Source organism: Austrofundulus limnaeus, unplaced genomic scaffold (genome assembly GCF_001266775.1).
Source record: "Austrofundulus limnaeus strain Quisiro unplaced genomic scaffold, Austrofundulus_limnaeus-1.0 Scaffold1846, whole genome shotgun sequence".
Classification (NCBI taxonomy): domain Eukaryota; kingdom Metazoa; phylum Chordata; class Actinopteri; order Cyprinodontiformes; family Rivulidae; genus Austrofundulus; species Austrofundulus limnaeus.
In genome coordinates this window covers 18,704-33,058 of record NW_013954248.1, presented here as the reverse complement: position 1 = coordinate 33,058, position 14,355 = coordinate 18,704, and the positions used below count along the sequence as shown (strand labels likewise).

Here is a 14,355-nt window from a genome sequence, read left to right as displayed (position 1 = left end):
TATTAACATTGTTATTTATTTTTTTTAACGTGTAAAAAAAATCCTAAAAACTGTTCGTTTTTTCTTTCCTTCATGGCCTGCAGTTCGCACTCCTGCTCAATAGATGGCAGTAACATAAAAGAGAAACGAACCAACTCCGGATGATTGATCGAAGAAGTCAGTTGCCCGGCAACCACGGGAAGTATCCGCAAGCTAGCTTGTTGTTAGCTGTGCTGTTGGGCAAACGCGTGGATTTTATCACGCAAAATCAATGGCATTTATTCAAAGATTGCAACTCGTCCAGAGAGAAGCGGACGTAGTCGAAAGAAAGGTTTGTTAGAAATGTTTCAGAACTTGTGCTGATAGTTCCTCGGTACGAAAAAGAAAATTTAAACACAAAATGCATTCAATGAAGCTGCGCAACGAATTGACAACCTACTCAATGAAGTTGTACAAAGGCTTCAATGTGAAAATTTCTTGTTTACCTGAATAATAATTTAAATTATTGACAGAAAAGCTGTGAGCTAGTAAACACAGTACAGTCAAGCTTAAAGCAATCAAAACTGATTGAGAGTCATATTTGTATTATAAAGATTATACACCATAATTCAGTATTTACACTGAACATTATAGTTGCTGTTTTAGCCATCCTAAACTCGTATTCCTTCAATTTACGTTTGAAACAGGTCGACAGACTGGTGAAGGATGTGAACAATACACATGGATCCAAAGAAGAGCTATTTCGAAGGTAAACATGGAGGAACAGAAGTTCTTCCTAAACACATGTTTTTTTTTCTCTGCACTGTACCTTGTTTTCATTCACATTTGTCATCATGAAACCTTTTCACTTGGTTTTGTTTTACAGTTTATTGTTTTACTAAATATTATTTCTCAACAGATGTCGGGAACTGCAGATATCAGCAGAGAAGACTCTAAAGGCACTACAGACATTAGCAAAGGTGTGTTTTATGTATCAATAAAAAGGTAGCGTGCATTTTTGTAGATGTGATGCTTAAAGTACGATTTCAGGAAATGTGTTGGTTTGACAGCAGTTTCATTAGCAAAGCAAGACTTCGTTATGAAACAAATTCATAAAGACTAAGTGATATTAAGTCTTCAGAAATGTGTTGCCTCTGTGCTACACCAGCCTGTAATAATGATTATCGAACCGTTGTTGCTAAGATGACCTCATGGTGTGATGTGCTGCTTTGTTTTCTAGGCTGATGACCGGGCTCCAGAGGAGGATATGAGATATGATCGGAAGAAACAGGCAGAGGAGAGGCGACTGAAAAAGATGCTGGAGCGTCTGAACACGCTCTCTCTGGAGCTTTCACCACCAGGTCCCAGCGCTGCAGCAGAGTCAGTACCTCTGCTCATAAAAACAAACAGAATTGATCAGAAACGTATGAGATAAAACAGCCTCCCCTTTTTCATTTGCAGCATTTCCCCCTACATTTTTAATGAAGAGATTCTCAGTGTTTCTAACATTTTTAAGCTATTTTTGACATTTTAAGTGAGAAAAAATACTTTTTTTCCTCAACGTCTTGTTTATATCCAGAAAATCTTTCTCTTTTTACTCTTTCAACCACAGCAATATTTCTAAAGAAGACAGTGAAGATGATGGTGACGGAAACAGTGGTGACAATAACAGTAGCGATGATGATGATGATGATGATGATGAAACAGATGGTAAAGATGAGGACAGAGCTCCATCTTCGTCACAATTCTACATGGTCCTCAATGATTTAGAAGGAGAACAGGAAGGAGATCTCTCTATTCAGGTGGAGTACTTCCTGGTTCACTACTTCCTGGTAGTGATGTGCAGATCAATACTGCAATATCGACACTGCCAATACCAGAACTTTATGCTCTAGAATCGATACTAAAATCAAAATATTGATACTTTGGTACTTCAGTTATTTTACATAATGAATATCATTCGGAGGAAAATAGCGGAAAATAGCCAAACTATTCTAATCTTGTCGAAATCATATGTGGTTGGAGGGAACTACTTTTTCTTCCTCTTGGATAATGCATAGGCACTTGTGTGCTCAGTCAGTCGCTCAGTCTATGGCAGGTCATTTTAACATAAAATCTGCTTCGTCTGACTGTAATTATATTCTAGATGAGGAGTTCCAAAACTTTTTCATGCCATGACCCCCAAACAGCATTAGTTCTGGCCAAGGACCTATTTTATTTCTTTATTAAGTATTTTGCTCAGGGTTCCCACAGGTTCTTGAAATCCTTGAAAGTTTGCCAATTTCAAAAAATGAGTTCAAGGCACTGCAAAGTTTCTGAAAGCTGCTGTAAAAGAGACCCATCCTTGAAAGTCCTTGAATGTGTTTTGGAGAGTGCAGTTTCACATGGATGACTATTACTGTCAATGTGTCATTATGTTTTGTTTGTTCGGCACCGTTCTTGTGTTTCCTGTACATAGTTAATGTGTGCGTAGCAGCACGAGGATCGAGTGTGCAATGTTCTCACTGGTGAATTGGTGAATTTCCAGTCACGATGAGTCACAGTCATGGAGTCGGCGCTTTGAGAAATGAACCATTTTGCAACACATTTGCTGAAGATCTTCAAGGCTTCAACAAAACCTCATCTGCTTCACTAGACATCCCTGTTTTATGGATTTATGTAGGCTGTGAATTTTATCGCTATAAATGTAGGCTATACATTAAATCCACATTCTTTCATTTATTCTGACCCAACAAATTCTATGCCTTTCAGTTTTTTTTAATTGAATTTGCATTCTATTTAAATTGCTCATTGATACATATTCAGCAGTAGGTAGTTGTTATTGCATATGCTCCTTGAATTTAAAGAAACTGGTCCTGGAAGGTCCTTGAAAGGTCATTGAATTTGATGTTAACCAAGGCGTGGGAACCCTTTTTGCTGTTACAGAGAGGGGAAGTGTTGAGGATAATCAAGAAGACATCAGATGGATGGTGGCTGGCTCAGAACACCAAAGGCTACAGAGGAGTGGTTCCAAAAACGTTCTTAAAGGTAAACAGGCTGTCTCCAAATCAAACATCCAACAACTCTTTCACCTCCATTGTTTAGTCATACAGAGATTCAGCAGATGATCTTCTCATAAAAACACAAGTGGTGACATGAGGATACAAACTAATGTGGTTGTACGTATATTGAACAGGTCTTATGCTTTTGTCAAATGTTTCATTTTTTGACAAAAAAAGTAATTCGTAAACAATGCAAATGATCTAGTTTCTATGATATTTTATCACACTTTTATTGTTTTTGTGTTAGCTTGACTCTGAAATTGATGATGAGGATGAAGAGGACACAGAGGATGAGGATGAGAATGATGAAGATGAGGAGGAAGAAGAAGACGAAGTTGAGGAAAAGCCCTCTGATGATCAGGGAAAGGACAGGTGTGTGATTTAAGTTATCAAGTTTACATTAAAGTAACAACAGGCTCCTGAATTTGCTCTTTATTTATTTAAACGTGAAATTTAAACATTTTTGTCAATGTTATTAATTATCTAATCAGTCATATTTTTTAACAGCAAAGTTTCTAATTGGTCAACGGTCAGAAAGGCGCTGACTCAGGTAAAACATAGTGTTTCATTATAACCACTACCTGATGCTGCTGCTAATGTTCCTCATTGTTTTAAAGTATTATTAATTTAAATTTCCCTGCGTGTGTGTGTGTGTGTGTGTGTGTGTGTGTGTGTGTGTGTGTGTGTGTNGTGTGTGTGTGTGTGTGTGTGTGTGTGTGTGTGTGTGTGTGTGTGTGTGTGACAGATTGACACAACAGATGTGTTGTCAGCCATGGGAGCTATACCTTCAGGATTCAGATCATCAACTCTCAGTAAACTACTGGAGGAAGGTCAATATGCAGCAGGCGTGTGTGCCACCCCACTTTACATATGAATTCAGTGATATATCAATAGATTATTAACTAACATATTGTATTGAAAATGACTTCACTGTAGTCTCCAGGGTTATTATAGTTAACTAAAACTAACTAAATAACGAAAACTGAAATTGAAAAAAAAAACATTTTAGTTAACTAAAATAAATAAAACCTGTAATAAAATGTAAAAATGATAACTAACTAAAACTGTATAATTAATTTACATAACTAACTAATACTAACTGAAATTATAGACTGAATATCTATAGTTTTAGTTTTTTAGTGTCGCTGTAATGAACTGCGACCAAATAGCTGTTGGTTAGTTAACTCACAGGAACATCACAAGCTTGAGGATGCATTGGCAAATAAACTATATAAAAGAAAAACTAATACCAGAACTAATAAATAGTAAACTAAACTAAAACTAAGCATTATAAATGCAATAATAACTAATAAAAACTAGCAAATCCACTGTGAAAACTAATTAGAACTGACTGATATAGAAGAAAAAAAGCCACAACGAAAAAAAACTAACCTATAATGAAAAATCCAAAACTATTATAACCTTGGTAGTCTCAAACTGCATTACAGGTCGAGTAACTAAGTTTTTAGTTCGACTACAACCAATTAATTCTCAATTGTCAAAATCTTCAGGCTCGTCTGTTTTGGATCGTTTTGTTTAAAATGGTGCCTCAAAATTGGAAAACGAATGATTGAACGTATTATAGAACAGGGATGCCCAAACATTTTCCCCGAGAGGGCCAAAATGAAAATTTATCCAGGGCTGCGGGCCAAATGCATAACAAAATACATGAAATACAAGTACTTTTTTAAGTAAAGTCCTTTATTTCTAATGATTAACCTATGCAATGGCCGCTTTAGTTTTAGTCTGTGCACTTGGAGAAAGTCTGCCATACGCTCAAGTAGCAAAGGCTCGTGGGACATTTCATAAATTGATAAAAATCTGAGTTTTTGTGGCCTTATAAAGTGTGCATATAGATTTGCAAATCTATACGTGTGGTTAAATCTGATCTAAATATTTCTTGTCATTTCATGTTCATGTTTAACCATAATAAATCAAAGATAAAGTCAGCACCATGACTGAAAACTGCCTTCACTACAGCCCTTTTATATAGCCATTTGACCAATGGAAATACAGTGTTTCTACATAGGATAACAGGTTACAACCTTGCAACTTTGGCAACTGTTGGTGGGCCAAACCAAATGGCTTGGCGGGCCAAATTTGGCCCGCGGGCCCCACTTTGGGCTCCTCTGGTATAGAAGCAAGAGAAAACCTACCAGGGTGGCGATATTACAGTTATGGATTTGATGTTATGTTTGATTAAAAAGCCAAAACTGTTACTTTTTTTGTCTCGTTATAGATGTTCATTTCAAATGTAGTCACTATGTTCAGCCTGAACTCAGTGGATCACAGCTCTCCTTTAAAGACCTCTCTTTGGACACAGACACTGGCAGGGTGAGTGGATCCTTGTATGTGTTTAACAGGCTTTTTATGCCTATTTATGATTTTCACCGTATCTTTACAGTGTATGACATCTTAATAATACGGCTTCAGGAACATAAACAGTTCGGTCTCTTGTCACGCAGGTTCGGTCTCGTCAGGTCAGGACTTGTGTTTGTTTCACCTTGTGGAGCTGCAGGATGATTCCCTCTCCTGGAGTTGGACTTCAGGTCTTAAGCAGACACATCCGTCTCTGTGCCTTTGATGGAACTCAGGTGTCTCTGTCACGGATAAATCATCTGTATCACTTTTGTCCATTTTTTTTTAACTGAAGTCGCTCTTGTTTTACAGGTGCTAAGTAACATTCACACAGTGAGAGCATCATATAACTCGAAAAATCCAAAGACGTGGACCTTCTCTCCGATGGTATGAGAAGAGTCTAGCTGCAACTTTATAAACGCTAAAACATCAAACTTCTGTTTCCCTCGAATTGAGATGTGATGCTACAGTAGTATTTATTTATTTATTTATTTATTTATTTATTTATTTATTTATTTATTTATTTATTTATTTATTTATTAAGATGTCTGGCATCCTGCCCACCCTACTCGATGGAGACTGTTTCCTGCGCTCTGACTCTTTATCTCCTAACCTTGGGATTCTTTTTGAGCTTGGAGTCAGTTTTTTACGAAAAGTAAGACAACTTATATGATGCTGAGGAGATGCAAGAGGAGGTGGAATCCTTCCTTGTAGAAGTGAATGATTAAAAGTGAAGCAAAACATTTTAATATAGTTATGTGGTGTGTGTTTTGTTTTAGTCTACAGGTGAGAGGGGAGAGCTGAGTTGTGGATGGGCCTTCCTAAAATTGACTGATGACACTGGAAATCCAATCCCAAACAAGTACCTATACACAATATCTCACACAAAGATGTATTTGTGAATTAAGAGAAATGGAAAATGAAAATTAAACTAAATCTGATGTGTATAGGACTTATGAGCTGCAGGTGAACGGTGGAACGCCTTATGAGAAGGACGTCATTGTGGAGACTTCAACTAATCGGAAATGTGAGCGAAAACACGAAACAAATTTCACTAAATCTCACTTAATAAAAACGAGTTAAAAGTTTATTTTTTTCTCCTTTCTTCAGCTGTTTTCCAACAAATGCTTCAGGGCAAGCAGCAGCCCAAACTGAATGTTAAGCTGAAATCAACTAACAGCCGCACCAGAGCACAGCTCAGGTAGGAAAGGATCATTTGGACAAGCAACCCCCACAGAGCTGGAAAACCTGCAACAGATTATTTGATCGATAAGTTGCTCCAATCTTTAGTTTGACACATTCCTGGTTCTTCCCAGGATTGTTTAATAAGGTGCTTGTGTTTAACATGGAACCAACAATTTTCAGACCTCACAATTTTTGACCCTTTTTTTTGTCGTCTTACAGATTCAGTTTATTCTTCTTTCTTTAGTTGGCAAACACATTTCCTTCAACAGTCAACATATAAAAACACTGACTTCAGGATGCAGGTTTTCCAGCTAAACAGCATTGCTAAAAAAATAAAATTGAGGCCTATAGCATTTTTTTAAAGGAATTCACATTACCCACAGTTTTTCATGCCAGAGTTTTAGACTCATATCATGTTGTGAAAAGATGGAGTTGGAATATCTATAAAATAATGATAGAGTTAATTAACGTAAAAAGAAGCATCAGAATAAGACTGCATGAAAGTTCAGTTGGAAGTGTCCATTAAGTGTTCTAAAAATGTCCATAAATCAGATCTATGTAAGTTTAATAAGTTTAGTTCTGCTTCATCATCAGTCTGAACCGTAACGAACTGTGGACGAATTAAAAAAGACTTGTTGCCAGTGAAGATAAGTGACAAATACATTTGTGTCTTCAGTCTCCTCCCAGACACTCTGCTGTACTGTCTGAACTGTGTCCACCTGCTGGTTCTGCACCGACAGCTGCTGGCTGACACCCTGCTGATCGACAGGCCCACCATGCAGAATGCAGGTATCACTCAGCTTCAGTGCCTCAAACCACACACTTGGTATTTTTTTTACCCCAGCTCTTAGTAAAACTGCATTTGTGTTTTAGATCCTATAAGCAGTCCGATCCTCTCAACGTTTCCTGCGCTGTTGGACCAGACAGACCTGCTGGATGCTCTCAGGGTGAGAGGGAGGGGTTTGTAGTGATGCTGCTTCAAAGCTGTTAAACAGAGTTTTGTTTCAGTCTTTTTTTTACCTTGTAAAGTCAGTTTTCAAGATGTTGAGCTAAATTTTGGGGTGGTCTAGATTAGTGGTTCCCAAAGTGGGGTCCTGAAACATCAAGGTGGGGTCCTGAAAAGATTTTCTAAATTAATTACATTTTTGCATTAGTTGTTACCTAAAATGCATAAATGTAGAATAATAAATTTGTTACTATGCCCATGTTTAGTTGACCTGATACAAATGTTTATCATCCAAAAATAGTTGGGGGCACAGGTCTCTGCTACTGTTAGTTTGTGGGTCAAAAGCTGGAACGTTTGGGAACCACTGGTCTAGATCCACAATACATGCTTTGGACATTACACATTGTGCAACATTTTTGCTCAAAATCTTAGCAACAATTTAGTCAACGCTGTCCGTTTGTTAGCAAAATATCTCATGAAACAGTGGACAGATTTGAACGAAACTCTCAGAAACTAATCCTTGATTGTACATCTACAGCTGATTAACTTTTGGAGTCAATCCAATTCAGAACTAATCAACCTCAGCTCAGCCAACACAAAAAATGGTGACATCTATTAGCTTTTGAGCTAAAGCTTGATGTGGCTGAGAGTCAACTGCAATTTATACCCCGAGCCCCAAAAACCTTGCTGGGCCTTTTAATTATTTAGTTTTTGTAACAACATCAAATATAATGAAATTGGATTTACACCCAATCTTTAATGCAATGTGTCAAACCTTAAAACCATTTCTTTCTTTCAGATTTCCTGGATGGAGGCTGAAACTAACATGAGCAGAGCACAGAAGGTTCGTATGCTTCCCTTATTTTGTAAGATTATTTAATTTCAGATTTTATAGTTCTATACATATATAGTAAAATTTAGGCAAGTTTTGCCCACTTTTGGTATCTGTAGGGTTGGAAACCAAACTCAGTGTGTAATAGTAAAACAGGCCTGCAGAGGACGCTGTTAGAATGAGAGAGAAATTGGATTTTCTCTAAAGTATTAAAATGTGTTCATCCTGTTTGAGTGTTAACTCCACACCGTGTATGTGTTTTTGCAGAGAGACTTGACATATTTGAAGCAGGAGTTTAGTAAAGTCTACATGTCTGTGTATTTCCTGCTCAACTCGCCTTCGCTGCCCTGTTATCGCTGGGCGGACCCACCCTCTGAGGAGCAGCGGGCCAGAGTCATCTATGCTGCTTTGGAGGATCTCAAAAAGTACCAACACACCGCCAGACAATCAGGAGGTCCAGAGATCTTTTTTGACTCAGATCATTCACATTTTGCTTTTGATGTCCAAGAGTGCACCTTTGACCTCTTAAATGCTGCACGGTGAGAATAGTTTCACGTCACTGTGCCGTGGGATAAGAACTAACTTTATATAGTTTTAAAGTCATGTTTAATGTAACAAAGGGACAGTTTTATTTGGTTCTTAAGAAGAATACCATTCTTAACTGTGCCATTAGTTTATTTTGGAGGATGTTAACACGTTTAACAAAAAGGTGAAAACCTGAAATAAAGTTTGCAACACTTTCACATACGACAAGCACCAGTTTGTGAAAGAAAAAACATGTTTTAATCGCAAATGTTTTTCATAAACACTAGGTGTTTTAGTAAATTATTTGTGATAGATATACATAAAATACACACACACACATATATACATATACACTATACAGTATTGTTTTTTTTTCTCCCTGCTGATTATTTCTGAAATGTTCGGTAATAGTCTGAAATAAAAGGTTTGCATATTTTACAAGGCCTAACTGTATGGGACATTCTCTTAAAATAAACCTTAAAGTAATTGTTTATGTATTTATTTATTTATTGGCTCAATTGTTGGATTGTTGCAACATGTTCACCCGAAGCTGCTTTTTCAGCCGTGTCCTCTGACAGGTCACTGAGAAACTTCAGTCATCTCCACCCTTTAGTTCAACATCAGTTATGTGTATGCCTTTGTGCGTGTGCGTGTGTGTGTGTCTGTGTGAAAGGGGTGTAGTATAGGATTACAGAACACCAGAACAGTGTTCAGAGTTAATAATTAGTTGGCGTGAGTTTTTTTTTAGCCTGGTATAAAAGGAGAGGAGAAGTGGGAGGTTGAAGCAGTGTGAGCTCAGATGGTTGTGGTTTCACATCCAAAGTATCGTTAAATGATACTTTATAAAAGGACTGTAAAATTAATCGAGTTAACTCTGATTAATTTAGTGCTGCATGGGCAAAGATTAAAAATTTCAATCGCGTTTAAAATTTACAATTAAAAAATTTAATTGCGATTAAAATTTACAATCACTTTACTGTGGCTGAATATGTAGGTTTGTATATTGCAATGCACTCAGTGCATGTCAGGTCATGTTTGTAAATGAGAAGTGATTCTCAGACAGTTTACTTGGATAAATAAAGGTTAAATAAATAAAAAAAACTCCACGTGTAACACATTATGTATATATATATTTTTTCTTTTTGTCTTCTTGTGGCTTATTTTATTTTATTTATTTATGTTTTGCTGACAACTGTGGCCTTAGTATCTGTCTTTCATTCCTCATGTAGTACTCATTTGGAATGAAAATCCTTGAATTCTTGATTTAGCCATTATTCTGCACAAAATTTAACTGACTCAAATATGTTTGGGGCATTTTTAGGTCCTGATTTCTGTTGTTTTTGTGCAATTGAGGTGATATTTTTCATGATTTATTATTGTTGAATGTATTTCTCAAGCACCAATTTTGTGTGTGTGTATGTATGTTTGTTGTAACTAAATATTTACAATGTACTTTCATAGACTTTACTTGCTCAGACTTAAATATTTGTTCAAACTACTGAAATTTAGCTGTGAAAATGCTGTGTGAATGTTGATTGCTGAATGACTAAATTTGCTGAAGAAGCTGAAACTTGGTAAAAGAAGCAAAATAGCTGAAAGAAGCAAACTGCCAGCTAAAACCAAAAGTAGCACAACTAGTTAAAAGTAGCCAACAGCAAAACATGACCTTAAAGCTCAAAGTGGCAAAAGAGAATAAGAATCTAAATGAAACAACGACTAGCAAAATGCTAAAAGTAGCAAAAGGCTGTCTAAAAGCCAAATGTAGCAAAAGGCTAACAAAAAGTTAAGGTAGTAAAAGACTAGCTACAAGCCAATGCAAAATGGTTGCTAAATGCTAACCATACCACACACAAAAAAAAAAAAAAATAGAGCAAATTAGCATATCTGAAGCATATTTCAAATAAACAATGTTTTTGAAGAAATTAAAAAAAAAATCTCAATGTGTCTTTATTGGAAAATATTTGTAAAGAAAGATGAATAATAAAAAAAATTAAGTGACAAAAAAGTCAGTATTTCCAGTTGAGTGGAAGATAGTGACGAAAATAGCAAATGCAAAAGTAGCTAGATTGTACAGAGCCGGTCCGGTGATATGGAACTTTAAAAAAAATATATCAGAAGATAACAATGCGTGCCCAAGCCCTGACTAACGTTAGTCATTGTGTGCGCATGACATAATTAACCTGTGCCCACAAGATAATTAACGTGTGTTCTGTACGCGATAATTATGTCGTGGCCACCACATAGCTAAATATTGTTGTCATTTCCGTGCAGACTGTCTGTCTGAATTAAACTAATTTATTTTGTTTTTAATATAATGAATGATGTTCTACGTCAGCACCTTACATAGCTATTTTTTAGCTTTATGTGCTGCAGTTTTAAGTCCCAGGTGGCAACTGGAGTTGTTTATTTGTCGAAAAAGCTCTATTTTCTTCTCTTGAAGCTCAACTTCCAAAAGATGAGCTACAAAAAGGTTAAGGTAGCAAAAGACGAGCTAAAAGCCACTATTTGCAAAATGGTTTCGAAACGCTAACCGTACTGTCTTGGAAGTCTTTTTTTTTTTTTTTACCTAGACAGAAACACGAGATCCAAGAACAAAAAGTACTCCATGAAAGGTCAGTCAGGATTTATTGTAAAATGCAAGACACACATCATGTCACACAGGCAGTGGTACAGAATGTGTGCACTGAGGCAGTTTCAAATACATGCATTTATACAAAATATTATCAAGACAGACAATAAACATCTCTCTTGGTGCTAAAACTGGGCCAAGGAGAGAATGATGTTGGATAAACACATGAATGATTACTTCTAACAGATATTTTCTTGATCTTAAAACACTCTGTCCGAGAGAAAACAGAAGATAAAGAGTAAATTCATAAAACACGATGACATTTTAAGTAAGCAAAAGAGGTCACTGACTCTTGGCCTGAGAAGAAATGTAAGACTTTAAAGGATAATTTATTTTTCTAGAACACGTACCATACAAAAAGTAGAGCAAGTTTAGCAAATCAGAAGCATATTTCAAATAAAACAATGTTTTTGAAGGAATTAAAAAATCTCAATATGTCTTTATTGAAAAATATTTGTGAAGAAAGGTGAATAACTATAAAAAAAAATCAAAGTTACAAAAAAAGTCATAGTATTTCCAGTTGCAAAAGCAGTTAGATTGTACGGAGCCCGTCCGGTGACATGGAATGAAAAAAATTATCACGTGGCCACAAGATAATAATGCGTGCCCAAGCAATGACTAAAGTTAGTCATTGTGTGCGCATGAGATAATTAACGTGTGCCCACAAGATAATTAACGAGTGCATACACGATGTCGTGGCCACCACATAGCTAAACATTGTTGTCATTTCCGTGCAGACTGTCTGTCTGAATTAAACTAATTTATTTTGGTTTTAAAAGAATGAATGACGTTGCTACATTAGCACCTTATGTGCTGCAGCTAGAAGTTACAGGTGACAAGTGGAGTTGTTTATTTGTCGAAAAAGCTTTAATTTTTTTTTTTGAAGCTCAACTTCCAAAAGATGAGCTGAAGAGTAGAACTTCAGCTGCGGAAGGAGTCGGAGTTATGCAGTTGAAGAAAATTTTGTAACTGATTAATTGAATGTTAGATGCAGTATTGTATTCTATACTTTCTGATCATTTCAGCCTTTAAGGTTAAAATAGACAGAGTTGGTGTGTGTCTTAACATGTTCTTTCTTTAGCCTAAACAAAAATGAGTTGCATTCTGACGTCTGTTATTTCTACAAATTTGTGCAATTTGTTTTAAAACATACATTCATCCATTATTTTTCTTTCCTCGCCTGATTCTGCAGGTCATTGGAGCTGGTGCTTGCCTCCAGCAATCATTGGTTAATAAAGGAGTTCTCCTTGGTGGTTTCCAACCCAACAGGGTGATCTGTTCACAAGTTATTCCTATTTTGCTCTGATGTCTGTGATTTATTTTAAATGTTAGGAAAAAATAATAAGGAACAATATAAATCTGAAAGCATTGATTGATTTTAACTTTCGTCAAAAAAAAGCCATCATTATTTTGATAGTTGTGTTTTTTTTTTACGCTTGTTAAGCAACACATTTTAGCCTCAACAAGACCTGTTATCCTGAGAACAATGGTAAGAGACAGAAAGCTGGCAAGTATAATGGGCCAATAAAATCTAATAGGTGTATATTTGTGAAAGAATGAGTAACTAAATAAACCACATCATACAACACAATTTCAAGTGCTTGGGGCTGCTGTGGGGTCATTTGAAGTGCTGTTTTTTTACCATATCATATGCTGCAAACTGAGCCAAGTCTGCATGGGTGGAGGCCAAGAAGGACACCTGTACTGAAAGAAAGACCTAAAAAGTCTAAACTGATGTTTTCAAAGATTCTTGCAGATAGGCTCAAATATTTGTGGCACATATAATGGTGAAAGATAAAATATCAAAGATGATCTCGTTGGAGTTTTCTTTCATTCTTTCTTTCCTTTGCATCCCAATGAGGCCAGTAAAACATGCAAGAAGTTCTACCCTGCTGGGGCCCCGGATCCCTATATTTCCAGTTACCTGTTCTCCAGTACAATGCTTGCATTGTAAGTATTTTTTTCATTATTTTTTCATTTGTTTTAAAGATGGAGCAAGCATCTTTCATGACTTTATTAACTTTGGGAAAACATAGGTACTGGGTAAATTAGGTACCAGTTGAAATAGGTACTAGGTAAGGTACCAGGAAATAGCACAAGACTAAATTTATAGAAGTAAACATGAAGGAAGTTTCCAATGCATTGTACTCGTAAGGTTTTTCCACAAAACCTGTTGAACGGATCACTTCACTTCTTTTACATAAAAAGTGTAAAGATTCACTAAGTATAATAATAACGCACCAGAAAGAAGCACATAAACTTAAGCAGGAAAGTGAAGTAAAATGTCCACTTCTGTAAAATAAAATTACCTTCAGCTGATAGATTAATAAAAACTAAAAGAATCAGTAACAAGACGGCACATTTATTGCTGTTTTTATGATTTTTACAATTTGTATGATTCACAATCCAGAAAGTCATGTTTCATATTTCTTAAAACAATCTCAAAACATATGCATCTTGAAGAATTATAAAAATGATAGCTGATTTGTAAACACTGACTTTCAAAATAAAAGTCTTTCCTTTAATCCAAACAGATGAGAAATGCAGGTTCCTTAGAACACGATGATGAAACTAATTGTCCTGTTCTCTGTTTTCCTTATTCTTCGTCACATAATGTTCTTTTTATTCTTCCCCTTGATAATTAATTATGAATTAAGTGAAATAAGACCTAAAGTGGTTAAAGATGCAACAAACAGCAGTAATCTTGTAATTCTCTCTTGGAAATCTTAAATAATATTAAAATTCAACGGTATCTTAGGTTTGTCTTTACTACCAGCCCAACACTCAACAAACAGAGTTCAGGGACACACCTTGAAGCAGCTCCTTGGTTTTAGATCTGGTTACAAACCACACACACACACACACACACACACACACACAC

At 36.1% G+C, this 14,355-nt stretch overlaps 1 protein-coding gene across 1 annotated transcript; it reads left to right on the top strand.

The window, feature by feature from the left end:
- Window positions 1-196: 196 nt before the first annotated feature.
- Window positions 197-9,338, top strand: nphp1 (nephronophthisis 1; the record flags this gene model as incomplete). The annotated part of the gene is given in 20 exon segments (XM_014033801.1): window positions 197-310; window positions 666-727; window positions 878-938; window positions 1,199-1,338; window positions 1,571-1,760; window positions 2,884-2,985; window positions 3,247-3,371; window positions 3,507-3,549; window positions 3,745-3,829; window positions 5,239-5,333; window positions 5,465-5,593; window positions 5,670-5,744; window positions 5,902-6,012; window positions 6,137-6,219; window positions 6,308-6,384; window positions 6,468-6,558; window positions 7,219-7,331; window positions 7,416-7,489; window positions 8,288-8,332; window positions 8,588-9,338. Coding segments are annotated over 20 exon segments (2,037 nt in total). The 3' UTR covers window positions 8,864-9,338.
- Window positions 9,339-14,355: the final 5,017 nt, after the last annotated feature.